The 21,183-nt window shown below is 43.1% G+C and overlaps 1 protein-coding gene across 13 annotated transcripts in view; it reads right to left on the bottom strand.

Moving 5' to 3' along the window:
- Positions 1–21,183, bottom strand: part of LOC134340769 (pleckstrin homology-like domain family B member 1) — a 412,363-nt gene that overhangs the window by 338,053 nt on the left and 53,127 nt on the right. Inside the window, exon 1 of one of the 13 annotated variants that reach the window (XM_063038259.1) lies at positions 16,430–17,311. The exons of the other annotated variants lie outside the window; for them this stretch is intronic. Within the exon in view, the coding sequence (XP_062894329.1) occupies positions 16,430–16,519 (90 nt within the window). The 5' untranslated portion in view covers positions 16,520–17,311. Of the gene's footprint in view, positions 1–16,429; positions 17,312–21,183 lie in introns of those variants that run through there. 13 annotated transcript variants of the gene reach the window in all.

Raw genomic sequence — 21,183 nt, 5'->3', positions numbered from 1 at the left:
GGACCACAGGGCACAGCCTCAGAATAGAAAGACATCCCTTTAGACAGAGATAAGGTTGAATTTCTTTAGCCAGAGAGTGGTGAATCTGTGGAATTCATTGCCATAGGCGGCTGTGGAGGCCAAGTCATGGAGTATATTTAAAGCAGAAGTTGAAAGGTTCCTGATTAGTCAGGGTATCAAAGGTTACAGGGACATGGATGACAGGAGAATGGAACTGAGAAGAATAATAAATCAGCCTTGATTGAATGGTGGAGCAGACTCAATGGGCTGAATGGCCTACTTTTGCTCCTATATCTTCTGGTCTTATACAATGAACAGGCATGGGAGATTTTTTTTAAACTATATGTTACTGTCTGGAAGGCAGTGAGCAAGTTTAATAATAACCTTTCAAAAGGGAACTGGACAAACATGCGGAAGGAAAATGTCTCCAGAGATATAGGATAAAGGCAGGGGAGTGGAACTAATCTGGTCACAAGATGGCCATTCTGGTGTGACGTTAGATTGTTTCTCCACTTCCTTTCTGTATGGGTACTATTACATTTGCTTCCATCACCCTTTCAGACAGATGCTTTCACATTGCAGAAACACAATTTCCTTTGCTTTATCTTTATATCAATTTTTTAAAAAACTGTTACTGAGTTGGTTACCACTGGAAACAATTTCTCTTCATTAACAATAATCTTAAATGTTTCCTGTAGTTACTTCTACCTATAGCTAACTTCTAACAAGTATCTTGCCTTCTAATAATAATATTTTAAAAATTATCAAAAATACATAATAAAAGACCAACAAATTCCAGATAGTAAATGCAGAAAATGCCAAGAGAAGCCATGCCAGTAACAATCTAACATATTTATCAATCAGTATTAAATCAAGGCAACTGGACTTGCTGTGTTGTCTGGAAGACATTTCACCACTCATCCGAGAAGCTCTAATAATAGTTCTAATCTGTTCTAATACCAGGGGTAGAGATGTTAGAGGACTACATTGTAAGTAGCTGATAGGTGGTGCCATACCCCACCCCCTCTGTTCAGGGATGAGTTTTCCAATTTAACAAAGATGGCTTCTTTAAAATAAAGAACTTCCTAACATCTGACATCTCTACCCCAGCATATCCACAACAGTTCACACTTCCATTCATCAAAGATAAGACTAATCATCCTCTCATTATCTCTACGACTCTTAATGATCCTCATATGATTGCTATACCTTTAAACAACTCACAGAGTTCATAAATTGGAAAACTATCCACTGTAGATTAGAATGGAAGAAGCTTTCTCGGATGAGTGGTGAAACATCTTCTAGACAACACAGGAAGTCCAGTTGCCTTGATTTACTACTGAATGATGTACAATAACCTGGCTGACTGAGAACCTTCATAGACAAATCCAACACATTACAGGATCCTGAGGCAATTTAACTCAAACTGATTACTAACACAGGCACAATCAAGTGGCAAACATCATTCATCAAAATCTTCTTTAAAAATACAAACTGATAATAGAAGATACCATACCTTACTATAAATACAAATCTGGTCCAGTTTTAGAGTCAAAGTCTCAAAAATTATATTATGACTGATCCATTATTACAGATAGGACAATCTATAATAACTGTCTGGATATTATATTATGGGATAAACAAGCAAGAACAACTTTCTGAATAGATATAGCCATTCCAAACACACACAACATACAGAAAGCAATAAATGAAAAACACCAGAAATATGTTAAATTAAAAGAGGAAATTGAAAGACTATGAACATGAACAGGGTATACATTATCCCAATAGTAATGTCTACAACTGGTATCATCCCAAAGTCACTACAAAATAGCATTAAACACTTAGGCCTACACGGCAATATTTATGTAAATCTTCAGAAAGCCAAGATACTAAACACCACTAGAATAGTCTGAAAATTCCTAGTAATTTAGAAATGAATGTGCTTGGCTATGCCCATACCTCATGTTTTACTGGATGGAGCTGAGAAAAAAATATTTTTAAAATAACAATAATAATAATAATACAGAAGACATTTCTGCCCATTAGGTCATTACCAGCACCAAGGGAGCAATCCCATTCTCCTTCACATTATTTCCCTGCACCTCTATAATTTACCTCCCTCACATATGCCCATCTACTCTCCGTGGTTTCTTTTTGCCATTTACCAACACTAAGGGGTAATTTTCAATACCTGATTAACCAACCAGCATGTGCTTGGGATGCAAGGAGAAACTGGAATGCCAAGGGGAAACCAACAGGGATATAGGTAGAACATGCAAATTCCACACAGACAGCATTCAAGGTCAGAATTAAACCTGTGTCCCTGGAGCTGAGAGCCACTTCCCTGCGCTGCCTGAGGTGATGAACATGAATCATCCAACCCTGTACATCAGAGGGAAATGGAAACATTGTAGAATGGGGTGTACGGATGCGGGAGAGGATTAGTGGGGGGGCTTTATGGGAACTGACGACTTAAGTATGCTTCAACTCATATTCGTTTTATCAGGTGGGGAAGGATGGCATATGGTTCATGTGGATTCTCCCCAGAGTTACATCAGTACTTTTCTGAGGAATTGGAGACAGATCCAAAAGCTAAGGGTCTCTGGCTAATATCCTTCAACAAAGCCCACCTTCCGTAGCGTTAACCTGATCATTTGCTGTATTACTGTCAGTGGAATCTATCTGCATACCAAGTAACACACAACAGCCAATATAATTCATCATATGTGCTGAGATTTGAAAATGCGTTTGTAAAGTTATCATCAAGCAGCCTGCATAACAGAGACAAAAGAGGTACAGATGTAGCCATCAGCCTCCATGGATGCTGCCTGACCCAGAGTTTTTTTGCTGACACAAAAGATTTTATTTAAATCTTTTAAAATTAAGTATCACTCAAATGTTCAGAGCTTGGGGAACTCTTATGTTAGTAATTAAGTTTGAGATCTAAATGGAATTTTTCTGGCATTCCCAAAATCTTGCTTCATGAATGATTTCTTTCAGACAGCAGACATGCGGTGCATATGTCAAATGTCTCATGTAGCTTTTACAGTATAAAAAAGGGTCTGTTTATTTTAAAACAACTCTGACTGGTTGCCTGGAGAGCAGGCCACCTGATTCACTTGGTCACATACATAGCTCCCTGTGGTTGCAGGCCAGCCAGCCAACACGTTGTGATTTAAGGGGAAAACTGACCTTTCCGTCTATAAAATACACGTTATTTTTCCTTTGCGTTTACTCAGTGTTTCAAATGTAATCTGTGACAGCAATCTCTTGTCATTGAGGACGTTCCTGGAACCTTTGCAAACTAACTGCTTGAAGATAAGGATGTCATAAGCTGGAAAGGATGCAGAAAAGATTCATGAGAATTATTACTATGATTTGGGGCTTGACTTATAAGGAGAAGCTCAATAAACTGGGACTTCATTCTCTGGTGCATGGGATGTTGAGAGGGGACCTTACAGAGTTATATTAAATCATGGGGACGTACTGTATACTCAGTAAGTGGGCAGTCACAAATGTTTTCAAAGGCTAGGGGAGTCTAAAACTAGACGAAGTAGATTTAAGGGGAGGATAAAAATCTGAAAGGGACCCAAGGGAATGAAACACCAAGGAAGCTACAGAAGTGGGCACAATTACTATGTTTAAGAGCTATTTGGACAGGGACATGGATAGACTAGTTCGAGGGAGGTATGGCAGATGGGACTGGCTCAGTTTGGTCTGCATGGGTGAGTTAGCCGTGGGGCCTGTTCCCATGCTGTATGTTTCTGTGATTCTATGAAGTGTTTACTTACAAGCAATCGCAAAGAACCTTGACAGAAGCAAACGTCCTGAGCCACCAAACAAGTCCCTAAAGGGAGATTTATTTATTTATTTCATTTAAAGATACCCAGAGTGCAGAACCCACTAAACCATGGTGGAGGCAAGGCATACTTAATCTCGATTGATGGTTGAGAGAAGACAATGAGATACAGCACAGTTACAGGCCCTTCCGGCCCAATGAGCCCACTCCACCCATGACACCAATTAACCTACTAATTGGGCAAACACGAGGAAATCTGCAGATGCTGGAAATTCAAGCAACACACATCAAAGTCACTGGTGCACGCAGCAGGCCAGGCAGCATCTCTAGGAGGTGGTAAAATCGACGTTTCGGAGGGGGAGGGATGGAGCCAAGAGCTGGACAGGTGATTGGCAAAACGGATATTAGAGGATCATGGGACAGGAGGCCTAGGGACAAAGAAAAGGGGGAGGGGGGAAACCCAGAGGATGGGCAAGGGGTATAGTCAGAGGGATAGAGGGAGAAAAAGGATAGAGAGAGAAATAATGTGTGTATATAAATAAATAATGGATGGGGTACGAAGGGGAAGGTGGGGCATTAGCGGAAGTTAGAGAAGTCGATGTTCATGCCATCAGGTTGGAGGCTACCCAGACGGAATATACGGTGTTGTTCCTCCAACCTACTAATTGGTACATCTTTGGACTGTGTGAGGAAACTGGAGCAGCCATGGAAAACCCACACATTCCACGGGGAGGACGTACAAGTTCCTTACAGACAGTGGCAGGAAATGAAGCTAAGTCACCGGTACTGTAATAGTGTTACGCTGTTACACTGCCGTGCTGCCCTTCAGAGATTGGATCTGTAGTAACACTCTTATTTCTTAGCCCTCTACGGATCCAAAGCTTAGTCATGAGTACATAAGCCAGTCTGATGCATCAGCCCGGTGGTAAACGTGTGCTGAAGTGCCAGAAGTGTGTTAAACAAAGCAATCAATATGCAAGCAGCAAGGTCCCATAACAAGCATGTGGAGATGAACAGGTAAGTGTTCTAGTGAAGTTGGTTGAGGAATAATTATTGGCCAAGGCACTGGAATAAGGCTATTGCTCTTTTTCAAAGAGTGCTTTTGGACCTTTTATGTCTGCTCAGAAGGTTTAACACTTTATCCAAATGACAATGTTGCAACCCTTGATACCCTGGAGTGCCATTTTGTCTTCAAAACTCAGGTTGGATTTTGAACCCACACCTCAGTGAGATGTGGGTCCAAGCCATATCAATCAGATGAAAAGCTGACTGAGTGTTGGCCGATGGAAATTAATCCTTACAAGTGCAAAATAATGTATTTTGATAAGTTGAAAAGAGGCAGAGCATATATAGTAAATGGTATGGTGCTAAGGAGTGTTGACGAAGAGGTAGACCTCCGGGTTCAAGTCCATATTTCCCTGAAATTGGCAATGTAGATTGACAGAGTGGTTGAAAAGGCACGTGGCATGCTTTCCTTCATAGGTTAGGGCATAGAATATAACATTTGGAAGGATATATTATAACTCTACGAAAGACTAGGTAGGTTGCACTTGAAATATTCTCTGCATTTCTGGTTGCCACACCATAGGAAGGATGTAACAGCACTAGAGAGGACACAGAGGATGTCATCTGGATTGGAGGACTTTGGTTATGGGAGAAGATTGGATAGGCTGCTTTCCTTGGAACAAAGGGGATGAGAAGTATATAAGATTATGAGAAGCATAGTGTATATAATCAAGATCTTTTTCCTTAACAGAATCAGAAGCAGGTTTATTATCACTGCCTTATATGACATGGAAATGTATTGATTTGCGGCAGCAGCACAGTGTAGACAACCACTTAAGTAACACTTAAGTAGGGTCTTTTAAGAGACTCTTGGATAGGTACATGGACCTTAGAAAAATAGAGGGCTGTGGGTAACCCTAGGTAATTTCTAAAGTAAGTATATGTTTGGCACAGCATTGTGGGCTGAAGGGTCTGTGTTGTGCTGTAGGTTTTCTGTGTTTCTATAACATACACTTAAACAGAAAAGGCTAGAAAGATATAGTCCTTACACAGGCAAATGGGATTAGTGTAGAGGGCAAAATGGTTAGCTTGGTCATTACTGGCTATTGGACCAGTTTCTGTGCTGTAGAGTTCCATAACTCACTAGATCAAGAGTGGTATCCAGTAAGCCACAGATAAAACCAAAACACAAAACCAAACCACACTAAAATCTTCAGAAATATGGAAGAAAAAGTATCTTTTGCTACTATGCTTGCTGTATCTTGTGCTGGCGGCAATTCAATAAAATCTATCTGTTGGATTGGAGTCCATGCTAAGTCAACAGAAGCAGGAGCCTCCTGCTTGCAAGTTCTAACTGTGTAACTTTAATGCAGGCTACTGGAAGTTTTCAGATGGAATGGACCAAGCACAGAAGAACGGCCTCCCAGAAATGATGTGGCTTTCATCCCAGATAGGAGAGCAGTATCAGTGTTTGGTTCAACTGGCCTTTCCCATAGGTTATGCTCCGCCCCAGCCGCCTGTTACTCGACATCATCTCATGCTTTTTCTATATTCATTATTTTTGCCTTCATGTTTATCTAGTGTTTTCTTAAATGAGTCTGCTGCTGTTCACCTCAGTTACTCCATGTGACAGCAATTCTGATGAGGTTTTATCAGCATGAAACATTAGTCCTGTTCCTCTCTACAGTTGCTGGCTGACATGGTGAGTATTTCCCTCATTTTCTGTTTTATTCCATATTATAAATCAGTCAAATGCCATATTATAATCAGTCAATGGATACAAAAATTTCTCCTGAAGACCTGACTGACATCAGTGAATAAGTTTTCGTGATGAGACCTGGTTCAGTACAATCTCACAAGTAGAAAATTTTACTCTGCCTCGACACTGTCAAATCCTTAAACATTGTTTTAGACATCTGAAAACAGACCTGCAGGCAGCTTATCCTGAGAACATTCAGCTCCAAGATTCTAACTGTGTCTTCATGCAGCTTTGATGCCAAGTGCATATCTGTGCTGTATGTGACTGAGAGGAATTCAGTTGTCAACCAGCTGCCTGAAGTGACCTGTGGTTCACTCTCAAATCCCTGGAACCCTGGTAATCTTCATAAAGTACTTGACAGTCTAAATTAAATCCTGAAGTCCCCTCTCATTCTTCTTCCTTCCATTGAAAAGCGCTCCACCCTGCTCAGTATTCCAAACAGCACCAACTACTCAACTGAAGAACGACACATCTCAGAATAGTACTTTTGATTATTTTTATACCTGGGAACACAAAACAAGATGAAGACCAAGACTTCTGCCTGTGCTTTCGATTTCATGCTGATTGCTTGTCTAAACTGGTCACAAATGCTACCCACTTGAGATGTAGTATCTTATTATTTCATTATTTCTACATATATGCAATACATTGAAAGGTTTAAGTATGCAATGTGTCTAGAATTCTATGGCATCAGAGGGCATTCAGCCCATAGTACATATACTGGCTTTCTGAATGATTACTTTGTGGTACCCTGTTCTATTGTATTTAATGATTTTGCGGTAGGAATTAATTCTGTTCCCTCTAGTTTTCCTAGAGCTCTGAAAAGCTTTCCAAGGATTCCACCATCTTGTGCCACACTTTCCAAGGATTTATTTAGATCCCTTTCATAAGTTGCTAAATCTGGTTCCACTTGTCGATCAAATTCAGAAAAACTCAATGCATAAAAGGAAGTTTTCCCATCTCCCCTTTTCTTGATTAGTCCTGGAGTCATAACAGGCCCTTTGGCCCAACTCATCCATGCTGACCAAGCTGCCTTTGGAGATGGTCCTATTTGCCTGCATTTGGCCCAGGTTCCTCTAAACCTTTCCTATCCATGAACCTGTCCAAATGTTGTAACCGTAACTGCCTCTGCCACTTCCTTGTTCCATATACCCAGTAGAGTAAAAGTCACAGTAGCATAACGGTTAATGTAATGCTTTACAGATTCAGCTATGAAATTGGGGTTCAATTGCTGCAGCTCTCTGTAAGGAGTGGGTTTCCTTGGGGTATTCTGCTTCATTCCAAAGACGTACAGGTTAGTAAATTGTGGGCATGCTAGTTGGCGCCAGAGGCATGGTGACACTTGCTCTCAGCATGTCCTTGGACTGCATTGGTCATTGACGTAAACAACACACACTTCACTGTATGTTTTGATGTACATGTGACAAATAACGCTAATCGTTTAAAAAAGTACCCACCACCTTCTGTGTGAAAATCTTTCTCCTCACCTTAAGCCTATGCCTCTTTGTTTTAAGCTCCCCTACCCTGGTAAAATAACTGTGACCATTCACTTTATTTATGGCCCTCATAATTTTACAAATCTCATCAAGGTCATTATAAGGTAACTTTAAGTTTGTGTCTTTTGGTTATCAGCCCTCCCATTCATTGAAAACCCCCATCAGCTCTATTATGCTGTAAGATGCCCAAAGCACAAAGTGAAATTACTCATGTATACCTCAAAGAACTTTCTCCAGAGATTATGAGAATTATAACCAGGAAAATTTATTTCACTGCCCTTTCAAACACCTTCACTAACTTTGTCTGGCATTCCCTATTTCCCCACTGATTTCATCACTGAAAAACAGGCATACATTTACATAGCACCTTTTACAACCTTGTTCTAAGGAATTTACCAAGGAATTTAAGCAACACACACAAAATGCTGAAGGAACTCAGTAGGCCAGGCAACATCTATGGAAAAGAGTAAGTCAACCTTTTGGGCCGAGACCCTTCATCAGGACTCCTGGCTGCTGAGTTCCTCCAGCATTTTGTGCGTGTGTGTGTGTGTGTGTGTGTGTGTGTGTGTGTGTGTTTGTTGCTCTGGATTGCCAGCATCTGCAGAATCTCTCCTGTTTATGAATGGATAACTTGTCTTTGGAGTTGTTGGCTGAGGAATGATTTGCAGGTTGTGACAGAGGCTAGACAAATACCTCTTGAAGGAAGAGAAAGTGCCAAGGCAGAGAGGCTTAGGGGTCAGGTGTTGGGGTGGGGTTTGTTTCAGGACTGTGGGATGCTGCTCAAACATCCACACACAAGGCTGCTTTGAGGGAAGATCAAGTGCCCTTTAGCACAATCCTCACTTCACAGAAATGGCCCAGATTGCTGCTGGTGCTTTCTGAAGGCTGCGATACATGCTTTTTTATTGGAATTTCTGCCAAAGACTGAGGGCTATTCATAGGCCGTCACCATTCAAAATTCATTCAATTTCTCAAGATTACTGGAATTCAAGGCATGTCAGCCATGGATGTAGAACTGATCCCCAACCGCTCAAGTGCTCCATTCTTTTCTGGCACATAGCACAAATATTTATGCTAAACAGCAGCTGGATAAACTCTCCTTGTTACTTTGAGTAACAAAGAGAACTAGGGGTTTGATTTCTGTGGAGAAGCAGAAGAAAGGAGGCAAAAGAGCATTTAAAATTTTTGATACCCATGTTTTGTCATGAAAACTGCAGAGGACCAGAAGTCCAAGTCATAGTGGGATCTTGATCGTCTTTACACACGTGGCACATCTGGGTCTAATTCTCTCTAGAGATCTCTTCCAGGACAACAAGGAACATGCATCTGTTTTTATTCACCAAAGGCGTTAACAGAGATGTCATGTTCAAGAAGTTTGATCGATGAATGATTCTTTCAGTGATGCAGCAGTTAGTGCTATTGATGCATAGTTACAGTGACCCAGGTTTGAATCTGAGCTCATCTGCCTACTGTGAAGAGTTTGTGTCTTCATCCTTCTGTCGTGTGAGTTTCCTCAAGATGCTCCAACTTCCTCCCACGTCGCAAGCGCTTTATGATAGATAGTTGGCCACAGTAACTTGTCCCTGGTGTAGGTGGGTGGGAAGAGTTGATGGGTGTGTGTGAGAAATGAGTGGGTGAATGGGATTGATTGCACTAAACTGGCATAGACTCAATGGGTTGAACAGCCTCTTATGACATGAAGAAATTTTGTAAGGTACTTTCTCAGTGGAAACTTATTCTGAACAACTTGACTGGAATGTTCACACAAGAAACTGAACATACTGTAGTCTGCAGCAAAAAAACTAACTAGTGGAGGAACTTCAGGGTAGTTCCTACCGCCCCACCAGCCTCCGCGTCCAGCGCATAATTCTCTGTAACTTCCGTCATCTCCAACAGGATCCCACCACCACACACATCTTTCCCTACCCCCTTCTTTCTGCATTCTGCAGGGATCACTCTCTATGCGACTCCCTTGTTCATTCATCCCTCCCCACTGATCTCCCTCCTGGTACTTATCCTTGCAAGTGGAACAAGTGCTTCACCTGCCCCTACACCTCCTCCCTCACTACCATTCAGTCCTTCCAGGTCATCTACCGTATCCAGTGCTCCCGGAGTGGCCTTCTGCATATTGGTGAGATCCGACACAGATTGGGAGACCACTTCGCCAAGCACCTACACTCCACCCGCCAGTAAAACCGGGATATCCCGATAGCCACCCACTTCAATTCTACTTCCCATTCACGTTTCAACATGTCACTCCATGGCCTCCTCTGCTACTGCAGTGAGGCCAAACTCAGGTTGGAGGAGCAACACCTTATATTCCATCTGGGTAGCCTCCAACCTGATGGCTTAAACATCGATATCTCGAACTTCTGGTAGTTTCGCCCCCTCCTTTCACTATTCCCATTCCCATTTCCCTCTCTCACCTTATCTCCTTACCTGCCCATCACCTCCCTCTGATGCTCCTCCCCCTTTTCTTTCCTCCACGGCCTTCTGTCCTCTCCCACCAGATTCCTCCTTCTCCAGCCCTGTATCTTTTTCACCAAACAACTTCCCAGCTCTTTACTTCACACCTCCCCATCCCGGTTTCACCGATCACCTACGACCTTGCACTTCTTCCTCCCCTTCCCCCCCACCTTCTTACTCTGACTTCTCCTCTTTCTTTCCAGTCCAGATGAAGGGTCTCAGCCTGAAACGTTGACTGTGTGCTCCCCTCCATAGATGCTTCCTGGCCTGCTGAGTTCCTCCAGCATTTTGTGTGTTGTTAGTGGAAGAACTTAGCAGGTCAAACAGCGTCTGTGGGGGCAAAAGTCAAGACTCTGTAGCGAGTCTGCTATGCTTCCTATGTTACAGTAGTAATGCCCATAAGACCATAAGGAATAGAAGCATTTGGCGATTTGGCCTATCAAGTCTGCTCCGCCATTCCATCATAGCTGATTTATTATACCTCTCATCCCTGTTCTCCTGCCTTCTCCCCATAACCTTTGACATCCTGACTAATCAAGAGCCTACCAAACTCCACTTGAAATATACCCAATGACTTGGCCTTGCCTCTCAAACTCCACTCACAACTCTGCGACAATGGCAAAGACTGCAAACAATCACAGACTTCAAGAGGAACAGCAGCAGTGCAGCCAAGATTGCCGCCTCGCTCCTGGGCGAGCTAAATGTTTTTTTTATGCTCAATTCGAGGTTGACAGGACTGAACCTGAGGAGAGCCGCCAACGCCACCTGCCCCTTAGTCATCTCCGAGGCTGAAGGTCCGTAGAACATTCCAAAGCAGCGGGGCCGGACAGCATCCCAGAGCAGGTCCTCAAAGTGTGTGTGGAACAGCTGGCTGGTGTGTTTACGGATATTTTTAATCTCTCCCTCTCCCAGTGTGTAGTACCCTCCTGCTTCAAATCGTCCATCATTGTCCCTGCACCTAAAAAAACCCAGGTAACATGTCTGAACGACTGGCGCCCTGTCACACTCACCTCAATAGTAAGCAAATGCTTTGAGAGGCTGGTTAAAGACTACATCTGCAGCAGGCTACCACCCACACTGGACCCCCTACAGTTCGGCTACCGACGGAACCAGTCTACTGATTTTGCCATAGCCACAGAACTACACACCATCCTCACTCACCTGGAGAAGAGGGATGCATACGTTAGAATGCTGTTCCTGGACTACAGTTCAGCATTCAACACCATAGTTCCTTCCAACCTGACAGGAAGCTCAGAGACCTTGGCCTGCACCCCGCCTTGTGCAGCTGGATCCTGGACTTCCTACTGGATCGCCGACAGGTGGTAAGAATGGGCTCTCTCACCTCTGCCCCTCTGACCCTCAACACAAGTACCCCCCAGGGTTGTGTCCTGAGTCCCCTTCTCTGCTCCCTTTACACCCACGACTCTACTGCCACATACTGCTCCAATCTGCTGATCAAATTCACAGATGACACAACTTTGATCGACCTTACTTCTAGCGGTAATGAGACCGCCCTCAGAGGAGAGGTTGACACCCTGACACAGTGGAGCCAGGATAACAGCCTCTCCCTCAATGTCCAAAAAGCAAAAGAGCTGATTGTGGATTACAGGAGGAATGGAGACAGGCTCGGCCCGATCAACATCAATGGGTCTGCAACTGAGAGGATGAGCAGTTTCAAGTTCCTCGGTATACATATCACTGATGATCTCACCTGGACTGTACACACCGGCTTTGTGGCATAAAAAGCACAACAGCTTCTCTTCCACCTCAGGCCACTGAAAAAATTCTGCATGGGGCCCCAAATCCTCAAGACCTTCTGCAGAGACACCATTGAGAGCATCCTGACTGACTGTATCACCACCTGGTACAGGAACTGCACCAACCTTGATCGCTGGGCACTGCAGAGAGTGGTACGGAGAGCCCAGCGCACCTGTGGATGTAAACTTCCCTCCATTGAGGACATTTATAGCAGTAGGTGCAGAAAGAAGGCCTGGAAGATCATTGGGGACACCAGTCACCCCAACCATAAACTGTTTCAGCTGCTTCAGTCTGGCAAACGTTACCACAGCATTAAAGCCAAGACCAACAGGCTATGGGACAGCTCCTTTCTACAAGCCATTAGACTATTAAATTCACATGTCTGTACATTGCGACAGAGTCATAACGCAAAGATTTTTACTCCCTTGCATTGTGGGATAAGGTTTAAATAAATTCTAATTCTAAATTCTAACCCTATAGGTCCCCATCGAGAGAGGTAGAAACTGGTAAGGCCAGCCAAGAGGGCTTTGGTGAAGCTGTATAGGCCAATCCCCCGTACAGTGGATACAATGGATGACAGAAACATTGATGAACTCCAACCAGACCATCAACTTTGGAGGATGGTGACGGGAGGTCATCAATGGCCTATGCTCCACTGGGAGCTAAGTGCCCAAATAAGCAATGACAACCTCCACAGCCATCTGTGGCAATTATTCACCACCTTCTGACTAAAGAACTTCCTCTTCATCTCTGTTCAAAGGTTCAAAGGTTAATATTATTGTCAAAGTATGCATGTATAATACAACTCTGATATTTGTCTTCAAATATCAGATTTGTTTTCTAAAGGGACTTCCTTTCACTCTGAGGCTGTGTCCTCTGCTTTTAGAATCCCCCACAATTGGAGGCATACTCTCCACGTCCACTGAATCAAGGCCTTTCAATATTTTATAGGTTTCATTCAGATCCCCCTTCATTGTTGAAGTTTTTTTGCCTGTAAAGTACTTGTGAGTGATGTTAGCTCATGAAAGATGTTTCATAAATCTGCCTTCTTGCTCCTTACAGACAAATAACTCAAAGATGTGCTTCAGCTGATGTTTGCAATATCCACAAAATGAAAAGTCTTGAAATAATTGTCTGAAACTCTTTTACATTGAGGCCTCCTCTGCGAATTACTGCAGCCTTGTGAATCAATTACAATCTATTTCTAAGGTAACAACAACAACAATTTGAGCAGTGTTGTAAATAATGACAAATGGTGCTCTGACATAGTTAAACACCCCAGTGCAAACCTTTGACCACAGAAAAGTCACAATGTGGCCAGCAAATGTACAAATGAACAAAAACTTATGAATAGTGAGAGGAGGGAAGCAGACCAGCAGAACATTGAAATTGTCACATTTGGATGGCTCTTCAGGAGGTCGTCATGTGTCAACTAAACACCTTTACAGAAAAAGCAACACACATCAAAGTTACTGGTGAACGCAGCAGGCCAGGTAGCATCTATAGGAAGAGGTACAGTCGACATTTTGGGCCGAGACCCTTCGTCAGGACTAACTGAAGGAAGAGCTAGTAAGAGATTTAAAAGTGGGAGGGGGAGATCCAAAATGATAGGAGAAGACAGGAGAGGGAGAGATGGAGCCAAGAGCTGGACAGGTGATTGGCAAAAGGGATATGAGAGGATCGTGGGACAGGAGGCCCAGGGAGAAAGAAAAGGGGGAGGGGGGAAACCTAGAGGATGGGCAAGGGGTATAGTGAGAGGGACAGAGGGAGAAAAAGGAGAGAGAGAAAAAAGAATGTGTGAATATAAATAAATAAATAATGGACGGGCTACAAGGGGGAGGTGGGGCATTAGCGGAAGTTTGAGAAGTCAATATTCATGCCATCAGGTTGGAGGCTACTCAGACGGAATATAAGGTGTTGTTCCTCCAACCTGTGTGTGGCTTCATCTTTACAGTAGAGGAGGCCGTGGATAGACATATCAGAATGGGAATGGGACGTGGAATTAAAATGTGTGGCCACTGGGAGATCCTGCTTTTTTTGGCGGACAGAGCATAGGTGTTCAGCAAAACTATCTCCCAGTCTGCGTTGGGTCTCGTCAATATATAGAAGGCCGCATCGGGAGCACCGGACGCAGTATTTCACCCCAGCCGACTCACAGGTGAAGTGTCGCCTCACTTGGAAGGACTGTCTGGGGCCCTGAATGGTGGTGAGGGAGGAAGTGTAAGGGCATGTATAGCATTTGTTCCGCTTACAAGGATAAGTGCCAGGAGGGAGATTGGTGAGGAGGGATGGGGGGGACAAATGGACAAGGGAGTGCGTGGGAAGCGATCCCTGTGGAAAGCGGGGGGGGGGTAGGGAAAGATGTGCTTGGTGGTGGGATCCCGTTGGAGGTGGCGGAAGTTACGGAGAATTATAAGTTGGACCCGGAGGCTGGTGGGGTGGTAGGGAGGATGGAGTGAGAGCAGATGTGCGTGAAATGGGGGAGATGCGTTTGAGAGCAGAGTTGATGGTAGAGGAAGGGAAGCCCCTTTCTTTAAAAAAGGAGGACATCTCCTTCGTCCTGGAATGAAAAGCCTCATCCTGAGAGCAGATGCGGCGGAGACGGAGGAATTGCGAGAAGGGGATGGCATTTTTGCAAGAGACAGGGTGAGAAGAGGAATAGTCCAGATAGCTGTGAGAGTCAGTAGGCTTGTAGACATCAGCTGTCTCCAGAGATAGAGACAGAAAGATCTAGAAAGGGGAGGGAGGTGTCAGAAATGGACCAGGTAAACTTAAGGGCAGGATGAAAGTTGGAGGCAAAATTAATGAAGTCAACGAGCTCAGCATGCGTGCAGGAAGCAGCGCCAATGCAGTTATCGATGTAGCGAAGGAAAAGTGGGGGACAGATACCAGAATAGGCTTGGAACATGGATTGTTCCACAAAGCCAACAAAAAGGCAGGCATAGCTAGGACCCATACGGGTGCCCATGGCTACACCTTTAGTTTGGAGGAAGTGGGAGGAGCCAAAGGAGAAATTATTAAGAGTAAGGACTTTACAGAATGCTACTGGGTAACTTTCCCAATGTCCCATCACACTGCTCTTCTGCCCTGCACATTTAAAATTTTCTCATGAATACCAACTATCCCAAGCCAGAGAACAATAGACACAAGAACTTAACGGCCCATCACTCCAGTGCTGGCTCCTTGATATAGATGTTTAATTAACATCTCTCTGCATGCCCCCTTGGCTGAACGGAGGAGCACTTTTAGTAATAGGCTAAGATAACTACGAGGGGTGATTGATAAGTTCGTGGCCTAAGGTAGACGGGGTCAATTTTAGAAAACCTAGCACATTTATTTTTCAACATAGTCCCCTCCTACATGTACACACTCAGTCCAGCGGTCATGGAGCATACGGATCCCTTCTTTGTAGAAGTGGTCCACAGCAGGGGTGATTGATAAGTTCGTGGCCTAAGGTAGAAGGAGATGAGTTATACAGCTCTTGTTACATGCACGTGCAGTTCAACTCTTTAAGTGAAAATGCAGAATGAAAATGCAGAAAGTTTGAAGTTAATAACTCATCTCCTTCTACTTTAGGCCACGAACTTATCAATCAGCCCTGCTGTGGACCACTTTCTGGAGGTCCAAGACGCCGACTTCTACAAAGAAGGGATCCGTATGCTCCAAGACCAGTGGACTAAGTGTGTAAATATAGGAAAAATATATTGTTAGGTTTTCTAAAATTGACTCCTTCTACTTTAGGCCACGAACTTATCAATCACCCTTCGTATGCTGCTCCAAGGAGCGCTATATGAGGTCATCTTACCCTCAGCCATTAGGCTCTATAATGAGTCAACCTATAGCCGGGGATGTGATGACCCCCTACTGTTAGACTTTTTGTGGTAACTTATTTTTTATTCTTTCTTACTTCTCTTCTAACATTTGTTTATCTGCGCACTTGTAATGCTACTATGACACTGTAATTTCCTTTGGGATCAATAAAGTATCCATCTCTCTAATCCCTCTCCATTCTCTTTTCTATGGCTGCTAACTCATTCCCCTTCACTCCCCTTCACTCCCCATCTAATTCTCAACAATATACAACAAGAAATTCCTTTCTAAATAATCCTTCAAAGCATTTCTAACACATTGTTTGTCACTTACCCTGGTAATAACTTGCACATTTGTATTAGGCAGTAAGGCGGTGGTTAGCTTCAGAGAGCAGGTTGCTCGAGTCAGTTTTCTATACTCCATCTCATGCTTCCACTGGGCTTAGCAGAGGCCAGGCAGGTACCTGGCAATCTCTGATGACCTGAAAGATTCTTTTCCCCTCAGTGATGCCAAGGTAACTAAATGCCGGTGAGAATTGCATACCTCAGCCACCCCTTCAGAGCCACATAAAGATAGAAGGGGATACAAAAGTTGAATTCACAGATGTGTAGAAGCTGCTGTCCAAATATAAGAGTCAGGGTAACCAAAGAGTGGATCATGAAGTCTGGAACTGAGCTAGAATTTCACTGCGCAGTTTGTTCATGTAACATTTCAGACTAATACTGACATTTCTCATTTCCAGAACTGGGTCTCCACTGTAGTAGTTTGTTTCTTATGTTAACATCATAAGACCGTTTCAAATGAAAATTCTGCTAGAGCTCAGGAGTGAAGCATTCTCTGTCTCTATTCCCTCCTTCTCTCCACCTTCTGCAGTTTTAAAAATAATTTTCAGCGGAAGGAGACAGGAACAGGACACTGTGGGTGGAGAAAGAGTTGGAAAGAAACTTGCCTGCTGGTAAAGCATTCCCTTAACTCCTTCTAGCCCATTTCAAGTCAAATTTCTCTCCAATGGCTAGTCCAAAATAAGCGTGTACTTTATCATCCACTCCTCAAGCCTTCCTCGTCCTTCATCTCAACAATTATTTTATTCTCCAAGTTCGTAAACTCACTATTGTTGCTCCTTGGAGCTGTTGATGGAGCAGGAAGGTGGCACTAATGCTTTATTTATCCCTCTCCTGGTTAACTTCCCAGCTTGTACAGGCTCATCCAAAACCCCAAGTCCTGTCCGCTTCTTCCAGCCCTCAAGCTCTATGAGTTCCCTGCTCTCCTCCAGTTCTTGTGTGTCTTCAGTTTTAACAGCTCTACCACTATCCGGCTCTTTTTATCACCAAATGTCTCCAAGCCTCTCTCTCCACAGATGGGTCCTTTTCCTACTTCCAAATGTTGTCAAATTTTGAATGACAAGGTCCCCATATTACGACATTACCAATAGGAATCTATGTTGTAACTTGTCATAGTTTAAACATCAAATACCTGTCTTCATTTTAATAAAGTCCATACTGGTGAATATTAAACCCCCTTAGAGAAAGGGGATTTAATTGTATACTCACAAAAATAATTGTACAATATTTTTGCATGACATTAGCAATCCTTCTTAAGTTTCTTTGAACAATTGCAATTGCATTTTAATTAAATGTAAATTCAAGTAATATGAATTCAACACTTTCAGAGAAGAAGATCCTCACCATAAAAGAGCTTGGTGCCATTCATCAAAAAGCCATAGAACTTATTACAGCATTTTTGTACAAATTTGTATGCAATTCTTCCTCACTGAGAGATCCTGAAGTCAATCTTATTGAGATATGAGTACCAAATTGAAACCTTACTAGTTTGCACTATTTGGCACAAAATGTTGAGTGTACCAAAGGGATGAAGGAAATGTAGAACACATCGTCAACCTTGTTTGTTTTACATTTGAATCCATATTTGCAACCTCAAAATAACTGTATTTGTTGGTCAAAGTCATTTTGCAAAATCAAAGATAATTGTGACTTTCTTTGTGCAACTTTCAAACCAACATTTCTTGATACCTTCTGTGAAGTGGTGTTAGTCAATTCCATATTATCGCACCATGGCCGTGGACTTATTCATTTGTTAAATCAATTGAGAATTAATTTGACTTCATAAGAGATCATGTTGGACACTTGTCAAAGAATGATGGGCAGATGGTAATCCAATCCTGAAGTTCATCTCCAGGGCAGAACATCCAAGGAGGTGATCTGGTTCTCTAATTGGACTATGGCTGTGCAAAACCACCTTTTGAATACTTTTGTCAATATGCACATAAAATTATTCAACAGCTCTTGTATCTCTTTTGATTTATTATCCAATGTAAACAACTGTTTCTTTAATGTATTGTCATTTTATTAATAGAAAATAAAAAAAGAAAATGCTGAAAACTCTCAGCAAGTCAGGTAGCATCTGTGGAAAGAGAAGGACCAAACCTAAAACAGTAAATGTTGCTCTTTCCACAGATGCTGCCTGACCCATTGAGTGCTTCCTGCATTTCTTGTTTCGATTTCAGATTTACAAAATCTGCAGCTTTTTAATTGTCATTTTTAAAATACTTGAGTAAGTACCAGTAACTTCCAACTTAATGCTAGAGGGACAATAGATAGCCATTCACCCCCGAAAGTTTTCTGCCATTAAGCTGAATGCAGATAGAATATTATCTCAATGACATTTTGCTATAATCCTTTGAAGTTCACTCACCAGGATCTATTGTTCCTGGATGTTAGAACTTCAGCTCCTCAGAGGGTAGGAGTTTCAGATTACTTTTACATTTTAGACCATAACACTATAAAATATAGGAGCAGAATTAGGCCATTTGGCCCATCAAATCTGCTCCACCATTTCATCATGACTGTTCAATTTTTCCTGTCAGCCCCAATCTCCTGCCTTCTCCCTGTATCCCTTCATGCCCTGACCAATCAAGAATCTATCAACCTCTGCCTTAAATATACATAAAGACTTGGCCTCCACAGCCGCCTGTGGCAAAGAATTCCACAGATTCACCTCTCTCGGGCTAAAGAAATTCCTCTTCATCTCCGTTACATATACACGTTCCTCTATGTTGAGGCAGTGTCCTCTGGTGTTAGACTCCCCCACCATAGGAAACATACTCTCCACATCCACTCCAGTGAGGCTTTTCACCATTCGCTAGGTTTCATTTGGGTCACCCCTCGTTCTTCTGAATTCCAGTGTGTGTGCAATTCCTGTGTGAAAAAGTGTTTCTTATTTTGACCACGGAAAACAACAATTTTAAAGTGATGTTCCCTTGTTCTGAACTTTCTGCCCAATCTCATCAGCTATTCAAAATCAGAATAGTTCTAGAATAAAAAGGAAGGAAGCTGTCTGCACTGGATAAAACTGAAATGAAAGATCTCCTTCACTTTAGAATGGATATCTTGGCCTTGGAGGGAGCCCAGCTAACCTGGTTTGCTGCCCGGCTTAAAGTTAAACACAAGTAACAATCACTCGCCTCAACTCTGAACTGATTCTATGTCTGACAGGCTCACTTTCAAGGACTCTTTAGAACTCAAGGTGTCAGTATTATTTTTTACTTGTGTAATTTGTCTTCCTTTGCACATTGGCTCTTTGTGTATAGTTTTATGTAAATTCAATTGTATTCCTTTATTTTCCTGTAAATGCCTTCAAGGAAATGAATGTCAAGATAGTATATGGTAACATATACATACTCTGATAATACATTTTACTTTGAACATGGAACAATTACGTAAACAAGAGACCCAAAGCATCAGGGGTGATTTGATTGAAGATAAAATATTAAAATGAAATTAATAGTGTAAATTGGGGGAATTCATTTTCATTGGTCAGGACGTTTCTGAGCAGGAAGCATGGTGTATGTTCCAAAAACCTATCCCATAACTGAAACCTGGGAGTGCACAACAGAGTTAGTGCGTAGTCCAAGGAGAACGTTGATGGGGAGATTAAAGTCCAGGTGCCAAGGCGCCCAATGCCTCCCCCTCCTCCCCCCTGCAGTTTAATGTGTGGATGAACAACACAGGTTACCAGTGTCTAATCCCCTCCTTGCCCTGCACCTACCATCCACACCTCCACCTACTAACTGTTATTGTCCTAACTTCACCTCCCACCAACTCCCCAGTCATCATGGACTCACCTTCACTACTGAGCAGCTGAGAAGGGCTCTGGGAAACTCAGACACGGCAAAGCATTGGGACCCGATGGTGTGAACCCCAAGGTCCTGAAGGGGTGTGCTGAGTAGCTGTGCGTGTTTCTCCAGTGCATTTCCAATCTGAGTCTCAGCCTGGAAAGGGACCCGACTGTGTGGAAAACGTCATGTGTGGTCCCAGTACCCAAGAAGAGCTACCTGAAAGTCTTGAATAACTACTGTCCAGTGGCCCTGATCTCACACATCATGAAGACCCTAGAGAGGCTGGTATGCCTCACCTCTGACTCCTGGTCAAATCAGCACTCAATCCTCTACAGTTTGTCTACCAGGAGTACATTAGAGACAATGATGCTGTCATCTACCTGCTGAACAGAGCCTAGTCCCATTTGGATAAGCAGGGCAGCACTGTGATATCATGTTTTTTTGATTTCTCAAGTGTCTTCAAAACCCTACAGCCCTCATTGCTGGGGGAGAAGCTCTGTTCAATGTAGGTTGGTACTTCCATTGTATCCTGGATAATGGACAACCTGACTGGCAGACCACAGTTTGTGCGGCTTCAGAGCTGTGTGTCAGACGTGGCTATAAGCAGCACTGGGGCCCCACAGGGAACTCTGTTAGCTCCCTTCCAGTTTACCTTTTATACCTCGGACTTCAGATCCAACACTGGGTCATATCATCTGCAGAAATTCTCTGATGACTCAGCAATAGTTGGGTGAATAAAGGGAGGACAGGAGGATGAATACAGGGTCCTGGTGGAGGACTTTGTCAAATGGTACAAGCTGAATCATCTGAAGCTCAACATCAGTAAGACAAAGGAGATGGTGATGGACTTTAGGAAGACTAATCCTGCACTGCTCCCTGTTACTATTAATAGTGAGGACGTGGATGTAGTGAGGACCTACAAGTACCTGGATGTGCACCTGGATGAGTGGAG

Source organism: Mobula hypostoma, chromosome X2 (assembly GCF_963921235.1).
Source record: "Mobula hypostoma chromosome X2, sMobHyp1.1, whole genome shotgun sequence".
Classification (NCBI taxonomy): domain Eukaryota; kingdom Metazoa; phylum Chordata; class Chondrichthyes; order Myliobatiformes; family Myliobatidae; genus Mobula; species Mobula hypostoma.
The sequence above is the reverse complement of the archived record's forward strand: the minus strand, read 5'-3'. Positions and strand labels throughout refer to the sequence as shown.